The following is an 18639-nucleotide window of genomic DNA, read 5'->3' as shown; positions in this document are numbered from 1 at the left end:
ACTTCACAGGAAGGAAAAACACAAAGTACGAGTTTCCTTGAACGCACCATGAGTTAGCAGCCCCCGCCCTTGTCAGGCATCAATTGGTCCTCGTGCTACGTCACCACATTCACGCGCATCCCTTGGCTGCACACACAGCCCTTCATGCCGTTCTCTCTCCTCATTGGATAACACTTGTATCCCACAAGGAAAATTTTCTCCTCGGGTTACAGCAGAGCAGAGTGACGGAGAGACTCGTGTTTAGGCTGAAATACTTCATGTAAGTGATTGCTGACGGAAAATAGGACTATTTAGGACTTATATTAACAAAAACATTCCACTGATATCTGCTTTAACACAAATATATCACTTACTTCTGCTTTAACTCTGGAGAAACTAAAATAACATCATGCAAAGATCATGCAAAACTCTTAATTAAAGTGTTGAACTCGTGTTGTTAAAGTTTCTTGTTTCCCTGCAGTGACCCAGCTGCAGCTTCACGAGACGTTCATGGACACTCCCACTGACCTCTGAGGTTGTGAGTGAGATCAGACGACCTCTTCGCTTCAATTATCTGGACCGACTCGGAGTGGACGGACGCACTCGTCTGAACGAAGGATCTCTGACTTCTTGTTGCGTCTTCTTCGTCATGAAGAAACAGGTGACATTTGCAGAGAGTCGGACGATGGAGCGGCTGCATGGACACAAAGCTCCACCGAGGTAAATACTGTATGTTTATAAAACTATTCTCCTCTCATTATCTGTTTTAACCTGTGAGCTTAATGAGGTTAACTAACTTTAATGTTTGTTTCTCTGTTGCAGGAGAGTTTGGATGGATGAGTCATCGTTGGGTAAGTAACAGTCTTTTATTCAGCACTAATATTAAAACTGAAAGCAGATGCTGTACAATAAAAACCCACAATGTGCTGAATAATAATAAGAAACAGTATAGTCATTGTTTCCTGTGTATCTGTGCATACTTCACTGTCTTTACTCCGGCTCAGATTTCAGATGCACGCACACTATCACACTATTTCCTGTGCTTAATAATGAACACAACAAGCCCAGTGTCCGTGTCCGAGCTGCTGTGAAAGCTGAGCAGCAGCAGGTTTGGTTTAATGAGGACACACGCTGGTGGAAAAGAGACGAGGAAACCAAATACACCTTAACCTGAACCTGAGTCACACCTGACGAGTCACAGGAGGAAAGTTTACACGTGCTCGTCTTAATTAGAGAGAGAGAGCTGGTTTAACAAAACAACACATTTCACACTGCAAAAACTCTCTTTCCAGGAATATTTGTCTTATTTCTTGTCAAAATGTCTCATTTCTAGTCAAAACTAATCTCTTTCCACTTAAAATAAGACTCATCACCTAAAAAATTAACTTGTTTTTAGATCATTTTCACTTGTTTCAAACAAATTTTCACAAAATCTGCCAGTGAAAGTTGCTCCACTATCAGATTATTTTAAGTGAAAATATGCTTGAAAGAAGGAAAAAGTGTCTAAAAACAAGCTACTTTTTATGTGATGAGTCTTATTTTAAGTATAATGAGATTTGTTTTGACTAGAAATAAGACAAATATTCTAGTTTTTGCAGTGCACCAGTCAAAGGTGACGTTTTAGACCGGAAAATAACTTTTATATTTATGTTTTTATCCCCTGTTTTTATCCCCTTTTATCACTAGTTAAACACTTTTTAACATTATGGGCCTTTAGAGAGTTAGGGTTACATGAACTCTAAAATATCAAAATTATGTTTTCAGCTCCTTTGGGTGTGAAATTAAAATGCAACACGTCTTCTAATGGAGGCAGCTCATCACTAAGGAAGTCGCTTTGTTGTTTGTTTGCTTTACTGGTATATTGGTTCCAGTGGCGTGCACGGGGGGTGGGGGGGCTCGTGGCCCTATTGTTGAAAAACTCGTCCTAAAGTGCCCTCTAGGAGCCACAACTTGTGCTAAAGTGCCCTCTTCTATATGTGCCCTTTTTTTTTCCTTTTCACCCCTGCCCTTCAAAAAGTCTGTGCACGCCACTGATTGCTTCACCAGGAAAAGGGGAAATTAGGAGTTGCAATGCAGTTAATGAAGAAGAAGTAGCATGAGAAGGAAAAAAAAAGAAGAGGAACTGATACATTAATTGGAATTTTTTCTTGGGCACACAAAATAAAAAATGACATAATATATTTCTCGGTAAAAAGAAGAATGACATCATTTTTAGTGATTGTAGAGTAGTAGTAGTAGTAGTTTTTTTAATTTAAACTCGGTGTCATGCACCATAGGTGCCCAGCCCTCATGGGCTTATAAGACACACTAAAAACAAAACAAAATACAGAACACAAGAGAACAAGGAATACATGCTCGTGTACTACATATTTTTCTTCAGTACAGTACATACCCACACATGCGCACACATACACACACGCATGCATGCATGCATGCTCGCACGCATGCATGCATGCCCACACATCCACATGTTTTTATACAATACATGTCCGCACATACGCACACATACACACACACACGCATGCATGCATGCATGCATGCCCACATCCATTCATACATACGCACACAGAGCAAAAAGAAAACAAAAACAAAACAATTGCCGGGACTGAAAGACTTCAGACATACAACACATCTCTGCGCTGCTTAAAAGACTCCAAAATAAATTTCGCCAGCGGGAACACCTTTTTTACAAATAAATAAGTAAGTATACATTCATCAGTCATTGAGAACAAATCTGGGCAATCTTCAACCGAAATCTTACAAAAAAAGAAAATGTAGAGAATCAGCTGTTGCATAGTTTGTAGCTTATATAGTTGTTCTTCTCTCATATTGTATAGTTGACCTGCTTACACCAACATGCTTTTCTCTAAACATAGTGTAACATAAACTCTTTCTCTGCATTAAAAGACGTCAACAGATCTTCAACAGCAGGAGGCCAACATGTGACGGTGATAGAAATCCCTAAAACCATGACTGAAGCTCCGTTCCTGAAGGTAACACCAACAAAATCAACAGGTTTATTTACCTTTGACCTCGTCTTTGAAGTGTAACTCGCCTCCTGTATGAACCTATGATTGACACGAGTGAAAGGATACAACATAATGGTGGACAAGTGTGTGTATGTGTGTCTGAGTGTGGATTTCAGCAGTGAAACCTGAGCTGTGTTTGTCCCTCAGCACGCGACACTGACCCCAGGTCAGAGGGAGTATCTGTACACCGTCGCCGCCTCCTGCAGCACCGCACACGTACGCAACGTCATCACGCAACACTACATGAACGTGCTGCACAGACGCATACGAGCAGGTGAGACAGGTTCATTCAAGAAGGGTTGTATTTCTATTAAAGCTCCTTCAGAATAAAGGTAGATGTTTGCATTAAAGCTCCTTCAAAATAAAGGTAGATTTTTGTATTAAAGTTCCTTCAAAATAAAGGTAGATGTTTGTATGAAAGCTCCTTTAAAATAAAGGTAGATGTTTGTATTAAAGTTCCTTCAAAATAAAGGTAGATGTTTGTATGAAAGCTCCTTCAAAATAAAGGTAGATGTTTGTATTAAAGCTCCTTCAAAATAAAGGTAGATGTTTGTGTTAAAGCTCCTTCAAAATAAAGGTAGATGTTTGTGTTAAAGCTGCTTCAAAATTGTTACGCCCCCAGTACTTTGTTGGCCCAGAGGGGCATAACAAGGGACCCAACAATGACCCAAAATACAAAGACAAAGGCACTAACTTAACTAAAAGAGATTTAATACAAAAATATACAGATACAAACAAGTAGACAAACTAAAACAGAAAGCCATGATGGGAGGCAGGCAAGCCCAGCAGTCCCCAGCACTGCCCCCGCCCTCTGGTGTCAGCTGCAGGGTATTTAGCTCAGTGGACTGGGTGGAGCTGTGGGAGAACGAGGGGGAGAGAAAGACACAGACAAGGCCGAACCCCTTCCGGCCGTAACACCCCCTCCCTTAAGACAATGAATAAATGATCATGTTACATCAAAACACCATACTATTTATTCATTGCAATATCTAAATCTAATATTTTTTTTATCTATAAAAAAAAGGATGACTGAACCTGGCCTCAACACCAATAAACACATTTATCAAAAATAAACCCTGGGACTGCGGTCAGGACAACAAAAAGGTCAAAGTGGATCCAACAAGATCAAAATACAAAAAGGCCAACCAACACACTGCCACTCGATGTAAAGAGTGAGCAGCCAAACAGTAGCCACACAAGTGGGTGCCACTCCCACCAGATAACTAAATGGCTACCACCATGAGGGAAACTACGAAACGAAGGTAAACTTACTAAACACTGCAGGTGACCAAACACAAAATCGAGCACAGCCACAACCTAAAGGGTCACTCAAGTTGCTGTCTATCAACACACAAAGACCCGAACAAATTGAACTGCCACGACACAAAATGGCCACCAAGCAGTCTGCCATTAACCAACAGACACAGACCTTATAATTCACCAAGTCAACTCCATCACACAAAGATCCACTGATCTATGGAGAGACGCACGCGAGGTCCAACGAAGCCACAACTAAGTAAACAGTAACATACACAAGTGACTCAACCAAAAAGTGGACTGCAACAGCACAACACAAAAGAGGTCACACAGTAGCCACTGCTACACAAAATGTTGCCAACTTACACCTAAGCTGCAACCGAACGACCCAACGAACGCACTGTGCAGGTACCACACAAAGTCACATCCCAAAAGTTACTGTTACTATTTTACACAGAATCCAGACGAAACTAGAAGTAGAAGTAGAGTCAACCCACAAGAGATTGTGATTACACTGCTGTGCAACTCTGCTAAAGAGTGACGTTGTGGAGAGGCACCCTGTAATGTGGTTAACTATCTAGTCTTCAGTGGCTTCCCGGGAGGCTTCTTTAAACGTTGAACTCTGCAAGTGAACAATGGACCAAGGCAAGGCCCACTGCCACACAGAAAACGTACCCACACCCAGGTTTCACCACCAAAAATAAGAAAGGCAAAACAACAAAGTGGCAAGAGTCTCTCTCTGCCCGACGACTACCTTACAGGGAACTCTCAAGCAAACACAGACAGGCAATTAAATCACAAACCATCTTGAAAAGAAGACTAGACTACTACCTCACACAACAGCTACAAACCTTCACTTCACCTCATGGTTGTTCAGATCCCGGACGAGCCCCCCAATTGTTACGCCCCCAGTACTTTGTTGGCCCAGAGGGGCATAACAAGGGACCCAACAATGACCCAAAATACAAAGACAAAGGCACTAACTTAACTAAAAGAGATTTAATACAAAAATATACAGATACAAACAAGTAGACAAACTAAAACAGAAAGCCATGATGGGAGGCAGGCAAGCCCAGCAGTCCCCAGCACTGCCCCCGCCCTCTGGTGTCAGCTGCAGGGTATTTAGCTCAGTGGACTGGGTGGAGCTGTGGGAGAACGAGGGGGAGAGAAAGACACAGACAAGGCCGAACCCCTTCCGGCCGTAACAAAAATAAAGGTAGATGTTTGTGTTAAAGCTTCCTGTCACTTTTGTGATGTCACAACAAAGCAGTCACCCAAAGCCACATCTACCTACACTTGCAGGATTTGGTTTCTCTGAGTGTTTTATTCTGAAATCTGCTCTATTTTTTTTATTGGACCACTCAGAAAACAAGCCAACCAATAAGAAGAGAGGCTCAGAGCCACCTCCCCTCTTCCGATTGGCTGTCACCGACCTTGACCAGACATTGTTCTGCTGCTATTTCTGTGAGCTTTTAACACAGTTTTAACACTGTTGTGTGTGTTTTGGCTCTGGTTGAAGGATACGACTGTGACCGAGACGACCTTGTTGTGACTTCACCTGAGAGCAAGGGAGAAAAACCTCCATCGAAAACACACAAATCACACGTTTCCTCCAAAGCAAAACACAAGGGGAAGACGAATACGGCTGCAAAGCCTCATGGGAAATCAAACAGACAAGCCAGGTGGGACACAAGCTATGAAATGAGCTGGTTATAGATATAACATAATGGATGTTATGGTATAATGCAATGTATATTAAACTATATTAAATCAATTGGCATCATAATTATACATTCATATGTGTATTATGTATAATTATGATGTAAATCTTCCAGCTCATCAGCTTCTAAACAGGGGAAGACGAAGAAACGCACGACTTCACCCAAACTGAGGAGGAAAAGTCCAAGAAGTAAGTGAAGAAGCTCGTCGTCCTGCAGACAAACCTCTGTGAAATCTGTTTGATTAAACCTTTAAACATTATTTTTATCGTACCATTTGTTAAGAACTTGTCTAAATAGAATTAAAGTTGTCTTGGTTTGTTGCTTTTTACCAGGATCCAGGATCAGTCTGCTGGAAGAGGAGGAGGAGGAGGAGGAGGATGAAGGAGTGGTCGACTCCCTGAACGACTGTCTGAGTTCACTCTTCATGGGAGAATGGGATGACGATGCCTTCACTGACCGATGACAACAATGTTTTTTTTTAATGTCATGTTTATAAAAGCTGCCTGGACGATCTCTGATGTCATGTTAAATTCATATATAGAGTTTTAAATGTACATATTTGTTTGAACTTATGTCCATTCATTTGTTTATTCAGTTTCAGATTCAGTTTTACTGATAATTTAAGTACATTCTTGAATATTTAATGATTTATGGTCATACACAGTTCATGCATTTAAAGCAGAAGTAAGTGGTCCGGTCGTTTTCGCTAATGCTGCGTTCCAGGCCGGCTTTTGAAATCGTAAATTACAGCTTCAAGTCACAACTTACGACTTTGTAACGTTCCAGGCAACCCACTCGTGTTTTTCCGACCTGTTTTACCGGTGAAAGTCACTATAACGGCCACTCGTAACTTCCGACCGGTGAACTCGTACCAGATCGAACTGGTACCACTTCACGGTCGGAAAAATACGAGTTTCCTTGAACGCACCATAACAGTCCTCGTCCCTACGTCGCCACATTCACGGCCTCCCTTGGCTGCACACACAGCCCTGCATGCCGTTCTCTCTCCTCATTGGATAAAAACTGTAGGATACGATAAATGTTTTCTCTTCGGCTCAGAGCAGAGCAGAGGGACTGACAGACCCGTGTTTCAGTCCAAACACTCTATGTAAGTGATTGCTGTCGGAAGATATAACTATTTAAGACTTATATTAACACAAATATATCACTTACTTCTGCTTTAATGAATAATGTGAGGCTGCATCATCTTTACTGGTTTCCACTGATATCTTTAAATGTATATTTGTCATAACTTTATTCAGTTGCGTTATATGTGACATTTAAAAAAATATTAAGTCTTTTGATTTTAGGATTTTATATTTCCCTTCCTGTTTTACTTAGTCTCACGTAGTCAAGATCATCATCATCTTTGTATATATGTAATCAATATAGGCTATTATCATTTGTGTGTATATTTATTTTTGGTTTGTCAGGCTGATTGCTGATGATCCATCAATAAATGTCATTAAAAACTTATAAATTAAAAACATTATAATGAAGTTCAGCCTGTGTGAAGGTGTCGTGAAGATAGAGATCAACAGGATGGAGTTACTTTACAGGGTGTAGATGTCAGTTTGAGTTTAGCGCCCTCCAGTGTCCGAGAGAGAGAAGAAAAAAACTTTGAAGGTTTAATTTCCAGGAAATCACGTGTTCATTGTTTGTAGGAATCTTGTCACCGCTTCAACTTGGAAAAAATGTCACATGAACTTTTCTTTTTGCCACAAGTTGACCACATAAACTAGCAGCTTCCACATCAAATAGAAACAGATTGTTTTTACTGAGGCTGATTTTAGCTTCATGAAAATAGAAAAATGTTTCTTTCTTTTTTTGAGAGACTCTGATTCCTGCCTTTACTTATATAAATAATGAGATGAAACTATATTTTCCTGTTTTAATCAAAAAGCTCCTCTTTTAGTGTCTCTACATTGGTTCAATGTTTGTTTTAGCATTGATTTTAAGACATGAATTAATTATTCTACTACTTCTCTTCATGGCCGGGTGCCAGATCATATTTCAGACCTTTTAACCTCGTACGAACCTCAATGTACAAAGTTTTCACTGTTTGAGCCCCAAAAAGCTCTGGGATGACCTGCCTGAAGAAATACGGCTGTCTGAGTCAGTGTCTTCTTTTAAATCTCATTTTTTTAAAAATCTTTTTTTTGTAAAGTATTTCCTGATTCTAGCTGAGCTGCATGTTTCTTTGCCTTTAATATCAACTACTTGGTTTGAACACTTATCCTAACCTTCTATTTTAAGCACTTTGTATGTCTGTTTGATAAGTGCTCAGCTCTATAAATAAAGTTTATTATTATAAAAATCGTATTACACTAAATATAAACTACATCAATGTGCTATTTAATGAACTAATATTTTCATCATTTGAAGATTTTCTTTCTTTTAGTTTCAACTTCCTGCCTCAAATCTGTCTGGATTTCAGGAAGTCGATGACCTGAGTCTCTGGAGACTTTACTAATAAAACCCCCGTCATCGTCTCACCACAACTCTGCAGCTTTGTTTGTGTAATGTACCTTTAAGATGATGTCATTAATCAGATCAAATACCAGCTCTTATTTCAGCCTTTTATACAAACTGCAGTTTCGTTTCTCTGTATTCATGCACTGTAAAGAAGTTTAGAAAACGTATTTAATATTTTAATTAACATAATGTGTGTAATATTTATTATTAAGCAAATGATCTTCTTCTTGTATTAGTATTTCTCTAACAGTTGTTTTCTTCCACTGTGGTAAGGAGTGATCGGTTATAATACACACAACAAAACACTGTAAATCCCTGGTTGTGTAATATTATAAGTGTTTACAATATAATAACCTTGTGTGTTTTTGTTGTTGTGGTTATAAGTGAAGACAAAACGAAGAGATGGAGTGAAATTATCTTTATTGTGGGAAAAACTGAATCAGGTTTTGACTAAAAGAAGCTAAAGTCATGTTGATTACATGTGCAGGTCATGATGGAGGTGAAAAGTAAAATAAAAAAAAAGAAGACAAACAGAAAATGGCACCAAATAATTATTTTTTGATAACAAACACATGAGACGTTTTTTTGCGTTCTCTACAGTTTTTAACCAAAAACGCTGATGACATATAAACAATATAATACACAGGTCGTCGTTTAGAGTTACGTTACTCAGCAGTTTGTTACAGGATTAACAATGAGGTGACTGTGGGAGAGAGGACTGACGGAGACGCTGGTGGAAAGGAATGAAATGATAAACTGAGCCACGTTAACCCAACTCTCCTCCTCCTCCTCCTCCTCCTCTTCCTCTTCATCCTCCTCTTCTTCTTCCTCTTCGCCCTTACGTCCCTTAAGATTTCTTGTACTCGATCCTCTCAACTTTCACGTCGTCTCCGATCAGCTGGTAAACGTACGTCACCACCGTGGACGCCTGGATGTCCATTAATACAAAAGAGGGGATGATGTTGCTGTAAGGAGAGAAAGAGAGAGAGAGAGGACAGGTGTCAATCAATCAATCAAACTTTATTTGTACAGGAAGCAGCTTTACATGATACAAAAATAATAAAAACAGAGAGACATTTGCACAAATATACATACACACACACATTCATACACCCCAAAATAGGATAAGATAAGATAAAATAAGTAAATGGAATAGAATAAAATACAATATATAAATAATTTAAAGGAATAAAAATGGAGATACTACATAAAATCAAAGTTTAGATCTATACAACATTAAGAACAATTGTGCGACAAGTCTAAAAATAATAAAATTCAGTTAAACGCCAGACTAAAGAGCTAGGACTTCAGGTGTGTCAGGTGGGGCCTTTTCCTACTGATGTTCAGTCTTACAGCCACAATGAAGTATCATAATACATGATTTTGATAATAAACATTCTTAATATTATAGTAGATTGAATATTCTATGTTTTAAACTGTTGATCAAGTCAAAAATCAAAAGGAAAATTAGGCAACCCTTTAATTTACAGGCTGTTAATTGCGTAGTAATGTCAAGAAATTGCCAAGAAATAACAAGTAATTGCGTCGTAATGTCTAGAAAAAGCCTAGAAATAACGGTTAATTTCATAGTAATGTCATATTTTTCATAAAGGTGCTTTGAAGTTTTTGGGAAAGGCCAAAATTTTTCTCCACCAAGTCTTCTTGCAATTGACCGATATTTCTGGGCTATTTTTACGTAATCAATCGTTATTTCTTGGCGATATTTCTTGACATTACCATGAAATTATCCGTTATCTCTAGGCTATAGACATTATGACGCAATTTCTTGTTATTTCTTGGCTATTATCACGTAATTAATGAATTAAATTAAATGGTTATTGAAAATTGAATTAAAAACTTGTCAAAACCAAGTGAATATTTGAGTGTGAGATCGGCCATTACAGTCAAATCCTGGGATAAAAGAACCACCAGAACAAGCATATTTGTTGGAGCTGCCCAAGGTTACGGCCATTTTGGGGAAAATATCATGAAAATTATCCTCTGAACTTCACGACCCCTTTATCTCAGAGATTCATCGCTAGGGACAACAGGAAATGACAGATACCGTCTGGAAATATTGACCGTGGCGTAGCAGCAAAAAACAAAAAGAAAAAGCAATCACTCGTAAACGGTCACAGACGGACGGACACGTCCACCGACGGTCACCAGCTGGCAAGAAATCATAGACAGAAGACATTAACGAGATGGAAAGACTCGACCTTCTACTCAGACTGATAAAAAAGACTTGTATTGCGCAAGATGGAAAAAATGGACAATGTTTTTTGATGAATGAGGAAGGTCGTTCATGTTCTCTGCCCCTGACTTTGTTTTTTTTGCGTCACTTAAGTTCTATTAGAAAGGATATAAAAATGTTATTTGCTTTTCATATGATACAAGCTGTACAAAATAACTAGTACTGTGTGGAAACCCATGTCTAATATCCTTATACTGTATATCGTACTGTTCAAGTGCCTGGCTGTGATGTTTCATTTATATTGTTCTGTGCTGTTGCTGTTGCTGGTTTTGTTATTTTTGTCATAGAAACTTATAAAAATTTAAAGGAATAGTTCACCAAAAAATTTAATTCATGGATGTTTTTGTGTCAGGCCCTATTACTCTCATAGAAAGTTTTGGTTGGACTAGGAACCGGCCTCCCGGGTCTCCAGATGCACTTTGAGGAATAAAAAACTACTCCGGAGTATTCATCAGCATGAGGGTGAGTCAATAATGACTGAGTTTCATTTTTTGGTGAACTATTCCTTTAAGTATCAAAAAAAAAGAAAATAAAAAAGAAGCAAACAGAGCTTTTATCGCTGTTCTCCGGGTCGTCCCACCTTTCCAGTGCGCTGTAGGCTCCCGTGGCAGAGCCGGGGTTGATGTAGAACTTGTTTTCGTTCTCGAACGCCTCGAACTTGTGCGTGTGGCCGGAGATGAGGATGTCGACGTCCAGCTGTCTCTGCAGCAGCGCCAGGCTCGCCATGTCGCCCCAGGGGATCACCTGGTGGCCGTGGATCAGACCGATCTTAAACTGACCGACCGTCACCACCTTCTGCTCCGGGTAGTTCAGGTTCTGAGAGGAAGGAGAGAGGAGAGAGGGTTTATTCACAACAGACCTGCTAATAATCATGTATAATTATGTAACATTACGACACGCAAATACTCAGTTCTACTTGCAAACTATCACTCCGCCCAGCAGCCGTGTCTGCATTTCCCTCTAAAACAACTCTGTCTGGTAACGTTCTGTTATTATCTCATAGCGTGGTGAATGTGCAGGTCACAACTTGTCCACCAGAGCGTTGTGGAGTTGTTGGATTGTGTATTTGATGAGTTTGATGAGGGAAAAGCAAAAGTACAGTGTGCCTCCATTGAGTTAGCCGAGCAGCTCACGTCTCTGCCCCGCCAATCTCAAAACAACATGCACCGATAATTAAAGGAACCTACTGCTATGACTATAGGGATTATGGTGACAAAATGTTGAACTATCCCTTTAATGACCTACAACTGAAAACTGTGGTATGCACAGTGGAAACGCAATGATCAGTTAAGTCTAATGTTGTGGGACTCGACAGCCGTCTGTTTCAAGGTCTTGTCTCAGTCTCGGGATTTCTTATCAAGACTGCAGCTGCAGCTGCATCGATATCTTTTTCCTTTTTTTTTTTAACCACAAATGTTTCTCAGTCACTATCTCACTTTGGTTTATGTGATGTAATTCAATAACTTCAAGATAATTAAAATCATTCTACAAAAGTAAAATATGCTTGTGTAACCATGAAAAATGTCTGGAAAAAAGCTTCTCGCGACTCTGCTCCGCCGTTCTAAAAATATCTTGCACCGACAATTAAAGGTAACGAACCTACTGCTATGACTATAGGGATTATGGCAATGGGCAAAAAAAATGTTGAACTATCCCTTTAACAACAAAATGAATCATCCATTAACTGAGATAAATAATAACATTAAGCTGCAGCCTCTGTGGTCGTCAGGTTTAACATGAGACAGTGAATCAGCTGTGGGATCTATATATACATATATATTCAAGGACTCGATTTGCGAAGAGGGAGTAATTACAAATTCATTACACACGTGCAATTAGTCTTTAGTCCCTTCCTCGCTGCAATTAAATATTCAGCTGCATAAATTATTATGGCTTTCAAGTCTTTGTCTGTTTCTACCGACTGAATCTAAAGTAACAGCACCGTGTTGTACAGTCTGCTACTGAAATATTCATGTTGCAGCCACGGTGTTGGTGTTACACGCTGCTTTCTCCTGAGAGCCTCTTCTGTATTTAACTAATTGTTATATAAAGGGACGAACTTCCTCTTTGTCTGCAGCCCATGATTCAGGAAACGCTAAAGGAGCTGGATGTAAGACTGTGACCAAAACGGTTGCTGCTGCAGTCAAATTCAAAACACTGTGCAGCTACTTCACTTTCAACTTTCATCTTTTAAACACATCTTGATCCTGGTTTTGTTTCTGCTTTGGTCAAAACGAGTCATAGCAAGGTCTTTTAAAGGTCCAGTGTGTAATAGTTGTCAAGTTCTATTGGCAAAATCTGAATGTACTACCCATGAATATATTTGTATATAGTGTATAATCGCTATAAAATAAAATTTGTTTGGTTTTCGCAGCCTTATAATTCTTCTTTTATATAAACATATAGCAAGGGTCTTGCTTTAGGGAATGTCGCCATCTTGCACCGCCATGTTTGTACGGCGGCCTGAAGAGAGAACGTTTCAAGAGCTTCCCGTTCATAAATAAACCAACGAAGAAGGAGGAGAAGGAAACAGCAGACATATGGTAACATGGTTTAGATCTTCACCTCATCGCTCCATGCTCCTGAAACACTCCCAGTTGTCCCAGTCGTGGTAAACAAGGTTTTTTGCCCTCGGAGGCCACCGTCACTTTGCCGATGGTAGCGAGTGAGTGAGCGCTGCAAACTAGAATCTGAACGCTGGATGTCACGGTTTTACCCCCATTTTACACATTAGATCTTTAATGTTAGTAACATCTAGGGTGACCAGATATCCTGCTTTGCATGTGATTTCATGCATTTCTGTCTCTTTTCAAGCGTCACGCAAATTGAGACGAAGACCCGCATAATTGGTTGTCTCGCACAACATCCCCCCAGCAATGTAAAGAAGCCGTGATGTGCCAAGATATGCCTGCACTGCCGATATGCTCACACTCTGGGCTCTGTTTATAGAGTCTGCCAGTAAACTCGGTTAACATTTTTAGCACTTCCGGTTCCCTCGTCTAAAAGTCAGTATGTTTTTTGAATGGGATTTTATGTAAAATACCTCAAATTAGGTCTGTGGTTAACAAAAGTTTAAGCGAGTTTAAGGTTTTGTTCTACAACATAAAACACGTCAGTAAATACATTTGTGAATTTTGAAGCATTTTCGTGTCGTAAAAAAGGCGGTTGCTAACAAGTTGCTCAACACGACTACAAACCCTGTCTCCACGACAGCAACAGGTGGGGAGAGGGGAGTTGCTGCAAATTAAAATTTTCAATTGTGAATATAATATTCTGGCTGTACTATTGTTGTCAGTGAGATCAGTATTTCAAATTACTTGCCATACATTTCTAATATACAGCTCCTTTAAGAATCTGATCTCAGTGTTTTTTTTTTAATGTATAATATTTGTCAACTTGTCTACAAACAAACACACACACAGACCTCATCGAAGTCTCCTCGGACGATGTGGACGTCCCCGGCGAGCGTCTTCAGGTAGTCATAGCTCTCCTTGGTGCAGAGGTTTCCCGTGCAGAGGATGTGCTGGATCTTCCCCGGCACCAGCAGCTTCTTGAACTTGGCGGGCAGCGTGTTGCACCGGTGGGGGATGTGCAGGTCACCTAACACCAGGACCAACTGACCACACACACACACACACACACACACACACAGACAGATAAACACACACACACACTTTTAGGTTAGTTACCAGCTGATGAAGTGTTGAGGGAGTTCAGACATTGAGAGAAGAAGTGGGCCAAGGACAGAGCCGCTGCTCACACACTCCACCAGAAACACTTTTTTTGTTTTGATTGTTTTGAAGAAGCTAAAATTACAAATTAATAAAAATAAAAAAAACTAACAGAGGAAAACAGCACTGCAAAAACTCAAAATCTTTCCAAGAATATTTGTCTTATTTCTTGTCAAAATGTCTCATTTCTAGTCAAAACTAATCTCTTTACACTTAAAATAAGATTCATCACCTAAAAATTAACTTGTTTTTAGATCATTTTCACTTGTTATAAACAAATTTTCGCTTGAAATATGTAGAAAAATCTGCCAGTGAAAGCAAGTTTTTTTTTGTGCTTGTAATAAGAAAGAAAAACTTGCTCCACTATCAGATTATTTTAAGTGGAAATATGCTTGAAAGAAGTAAAAAAAAAAGTGTCTAAAAACAAGCTACTTTTTATGTGATGAGTCTTATTTTAAGTATAATGAGATTTGTTTTGACTGGAAATAAGACAAATATTCTTGGTAAGATTTTGAGTTTTTGCAGTGCTGTTTTCCTCTGTTAGTTTTTTTTATTTTTATTAATTTGTAATTTTAGCTTCTTCAAAACAATCCAAACAGTTTCCAGTTTTGTGTTACTGCACCCGCATAACAACTTTCTCCAGATTCATTCAGTTCAGTGGAGAAACAACTCACAAAGCTCAAACGTGTAAATAAGCGATGTTTGTAAGTAAAAAAAAGCTCAATTGATTGTCTGAATTCAAACTTTTTTTTCTTATTTAACTGACAATTAGTGGACAAATATGGACAGTTGGACTTCAGACACTCAATAACAGATACAGGACAAACGGATACAAGGAGTCAAAAAAAAAGAAACAAACACCAACAACAAACCTGAGGGTCTCATCATGAATATAAAACCCAGAAATAACCGTAAAACTCACAGAAACATATTAGTGGTAGTTGTAGTGATTATACTACTCTGGTGAGGAACAAAAACAAAACAACATTTATTTATTTTTAAGTCCCATCGTTCACCAAATATCAGATTTAGCTGAAACTCTGGTGCAAAACAGAGACAAACCAGGAACTGTGAGTGAGGGACAAAAGGTCAACGCCAGCGATTATGGGAATTTTTTTTTTTGAGTCACTTCATACACATGCACTGTCAACACTTTGGACTAAGCGACAACATTTTAGTAAAACATATTACTGTGGTACTGTTACCTGTTAATGTATATTTGAAAACTGTAATGTGTTAAGTGTTATAGGTGCGTACGTGCATGTGGGTCGGAGGGGTGGGGGATAAGGTGTATTGTTGTGTAGCGATCTGTGATATCTGTCTTAATGTGTCTTAATGTAACTTTTTATATACCTTTGTTTTATGTTTTATTGCCATGCTCCATCAGGCAGGGGGACTGCCAACGGAAATTAGCCTTTTGGCTATAATTGGGTGCATTTACATTTTATTCTTTTAAAATGTTCATTGATGTACACTGTCCCTCTTAAACAAATAAAGGAAATTAAATTAAATTAAATTAAATATTCAGTTTTTTGTGACTAAATAAATTGGTGTTGGTCTAGTTCTGGTCTTCTTTTTTTTAAGCATCTGAAAACCTCTAGTCAGGAAAAACAATCATTTTAATTCATCAAACAACTTGAAGAATAAAACTCCAAACTCTACCTTTCATAATAAGTTCATAGTAAAACTTATTCAGTTTCTTGTTGCAAAATAAATGCTAATAGGTGCTGGTCTAATTCTGGCCTTTTGTTTTTAAATTTGCATCTGAAAACCTTCATTCAGGTATGATTTGAAATAAAGAAAAACAATCATTTTAATTCACCAACATCTTGAAGAATAAAACTCCAACTCTACCTGTCATGATAAGCTCATAATAAGTTATTAAAATCGAATATAGGAGCTTCCCTTTCGTCTTAAATCTGTGTTTACTTGGCTAAGTGAGTTATGAGAAAGTTTGGGAGAGAAGAGGTGCAAACTGAAGCATCGCAGCCTCTCGGGCTCCAGACCACTGCACCTACAGCGGCTGGTTTTGTGCTGTGAGACGAAGCCGAAACAGCAAGAAACTTCCACAGCTGTGTGAAAAATCCCAAATCCCATGTTAGTGTTGGTAGCAGCAGGCGGAAGAGCGAGCAGAAGAAAAAAAAACTAAAAGGATCCAACACAGAGCAGAGGGCACTTACCCGGTGACCAGCCTGGTTGATTGGAGACACGCAAGGAAGAGGGAGGGAGGAGGGAGGAGGAGGGGAGCGGGTGAGACAGGGAGGAAGGCAGGGTGTGCATGGAGAGAATGACACGAGGCATGATCAAAGATTGGGGAAAACATACACAAAAAAACAAAAGAAAGAAAGAAAGAGTTGGGACAAGAGGGAAAAACTGAAATTAGAAATTAAAAAGTGAATGGATTAAGTAAAGACAGATATTAATCATTCAAAAACAATAAAGAAAAGTTAAACAAACGACAATGTGGTTTGAATTAACTGTTAATGGTGGATGATGGTTAGTGGTAATGATAAAGCAAAAAAAAAAAAAAACATAATTTCTGTTCTTCTTGGTCACCTGACTCACTGTGACTGAGCAAATGCAAAATCATGTGGGGAAGCAAATCCACTGCAGAGCGGACTGGTATTTAGTGACAGTCAACCAATGCTGCAAGTTTAAACTGGACATAAACATTGTTGTTTTGTACATGTTAAAGCTGAAATGATTAGTCAATTGGCAGACAAATTAATCAGCAGCAATTTTAATATTTGATTAGAAAGATAAAAAAAATTTAAAAATGGCAAAAATGTGCTGCTCCCATCTTCTCCTGTGACATAATTTTCTGTTTTACATGTTTACATTGCTGAATATTTTGGAGTTTGAGGTGAAACAAAAAAAGATACGTGAAGGTGTGGGATCCAAACTACAAATCTTTTAATGGAAAGTCATTGGTAGATAAATTAATAGTGAAAATAAGGTTTCAAATTGCAGCTCTGCTCCACAACTAGTGTCTGTGAATAGAAATTCAGATGTTAACCAGAGAATGAATGACTAATGAGAATAAATAGTGTGCAGCTGCGCTCCTAATGCAATCTAACTTATTTTATCTATATGCATTCACTCAGAAACTATCTAATGTCCATTTTTTTTGTTAAACATTCAGAGATAATCAACATTATTACTGCACAGAGTAGCTGTTAGCCTGTTAGCCCCTGGTGGCTAACTGCTCGGTAAAAAAAAAGTGCACAAAATGTCGAGATATTGATAAAACAGAAAACACAGATGGGTGATACAAAAACATAACAACTGGGAGACCAATGTGCAAATTAAAAAAAAGTAACTTGCAGCTTGTTGAGCTGATTTTTGGGGACTAAACTGCTCAGCTGTCATGTGACCGCTGATCCATCTCGGGAATGGAGCTTCACTACTAAAAAAAAAAACATATTTAAACTGTGTTGACGTGCTAAAAAAAACGCTTTGTCGCTACTTTCGCGTCCACAACGAGTCTAGGAAAACAACCCGAGGGTCAAAACCTCACAACGTGGACCGTAAATGTGGAAAATCGTGGCCTTTTTCGCCATTTTCATACTCACCATCTTCTATTTTGCTTCGTTCCTGCGAGTCAAGTTGCGGAAGCGCCTACGCACGTACAGCGTCACGACGTCAGCCAATCAGAAGAGCGATAATCACACGGCGCGTCAAGCTGAGTATAATACTTCCTGTTACCCTTTCAAAGTAAAGGATGTAAAACTTCACGTCGACAGTTAGATGAGAAATAAACTGTTGCAAATCTAAACGGACCAAACAAACCCGAAATTGTCAGCGTATGAATAATTATAAAAATAGTAATAGCCTTTATTCGGGACACAAAAGTGGTCAGTATAAAAAGTAAATGTTTTCGATTTCTGAATCAGAATCTGTTTTATTGCCAAGAGCAGTAAAGGTCAGTTTACAGCAGGAGGAACTTGTCTTGGTGTCAGGTGCAAACAGGTTTATTCTATTTTATTTCATCTTATCTTATTTTATTTTAATTTCCATTTTATCTATACTATTTTTTGTACCGTTTGTGTCTGCACCATAGACTGTAAAAAGGGTCTGCACCTGACATCACGTCAAGTTCCTTGTGTTGTTAAGTTGCCCTTTATTGCTCTTGGCAATACAAATTGTTGTTATACTACATATGTTACACCACTTATACTTATATACTCATAGTT

At 38.8% G+C, this 18639-nt stretch overlaps 3 protein-coding genes across 3 annotated transcripts in view; 1 reads left to right on the top strand and 2 right to left on the bottom strand.

Moving 5' to 3' along the window:
* Positions 1–18639, bottom strand: part of LOC146963273 (creatine kinase, testis isozyme-like) — a 205431-nt gene that overhangs the window by 75628 nt on the left and 111164 nt on the right. The gene's annotated exons all lie outside the window — the stretch shown is intronic.
* On the top strand, positions 467–6664 carry LOC146963277 (uncharacterized). The gene is made up of 7 exons (XM_085767936.1): positions 467–699; positions 802–830; positions 2887–2972; positions 3156–3282; positions 5785–5947; positions 6101–6174; positions 6319–6664. Exons 1-7 carry the CDS (start codon positions 629–631, stop codon positions 6447–6449), a joined length of 681 nt encoding a protein of 226 aa, XP_085624062.1. The 5' UTR covers positions 467–628; the 3' UTR covers positions 6450–6664.
* vps29 (VPS29 retromer complex component) lies at positions 9186–16888 on the bottom strand. Its single transcript, XM_085767414.1, is given in 5 exon segments — positions 9186–9426; positions 11296–11531; positions 14140–14331; positions 16627–16839; positions 16841–16888. Coding segments are annotated over 5 exon segments (792 nt in total). The 5' UTR covers positions 16874–16888; the 3' UTR covers positions 9186–9308.

Source organism: Trachurus japonicus, chromosome 22 (genome assembly GCF_045865225.1).
Source record: "Trachurus japonicus isolate A0001 chromosome 22, Traja_1.0".
Lineage (NCBI taxonomy): Eukaryota > Metazoa > Chordata > Actinopteri > Carangiformes > Carangidae > Trachurus > Trachurus japonicus.
This window is presented reverse-complemented; position numbering and strand designations above follow the sequence as displayed.

What these genes read in the sequence shown, in the direction of transcription:
- LOC146963277 (XM_085767936.1), top strand. Translation starts at nt 629, where the DNA reads ATGAAGAAACAGGTGACATTTGCAGAGAGTCGGACGATGGAGCGGCTG. An exon ending in GCACAGACGCATACGAGCAG is followed by an intron (nt 3,283 to 5,784) that starts GTGAGACAGGTT and finishes CTCTGGTTGAAG; the next exon opens with GATACGACTGTGACCGAGAC. An exon ending in AAATCAAACAGACAAGCCAG is followed by an intron (nt 5,948 to 6,100) that starts GTGGGACACAAG and finishes TAAATCTTCCAG; the next exon opens with CTCATCAGCTTCTAAACAGG.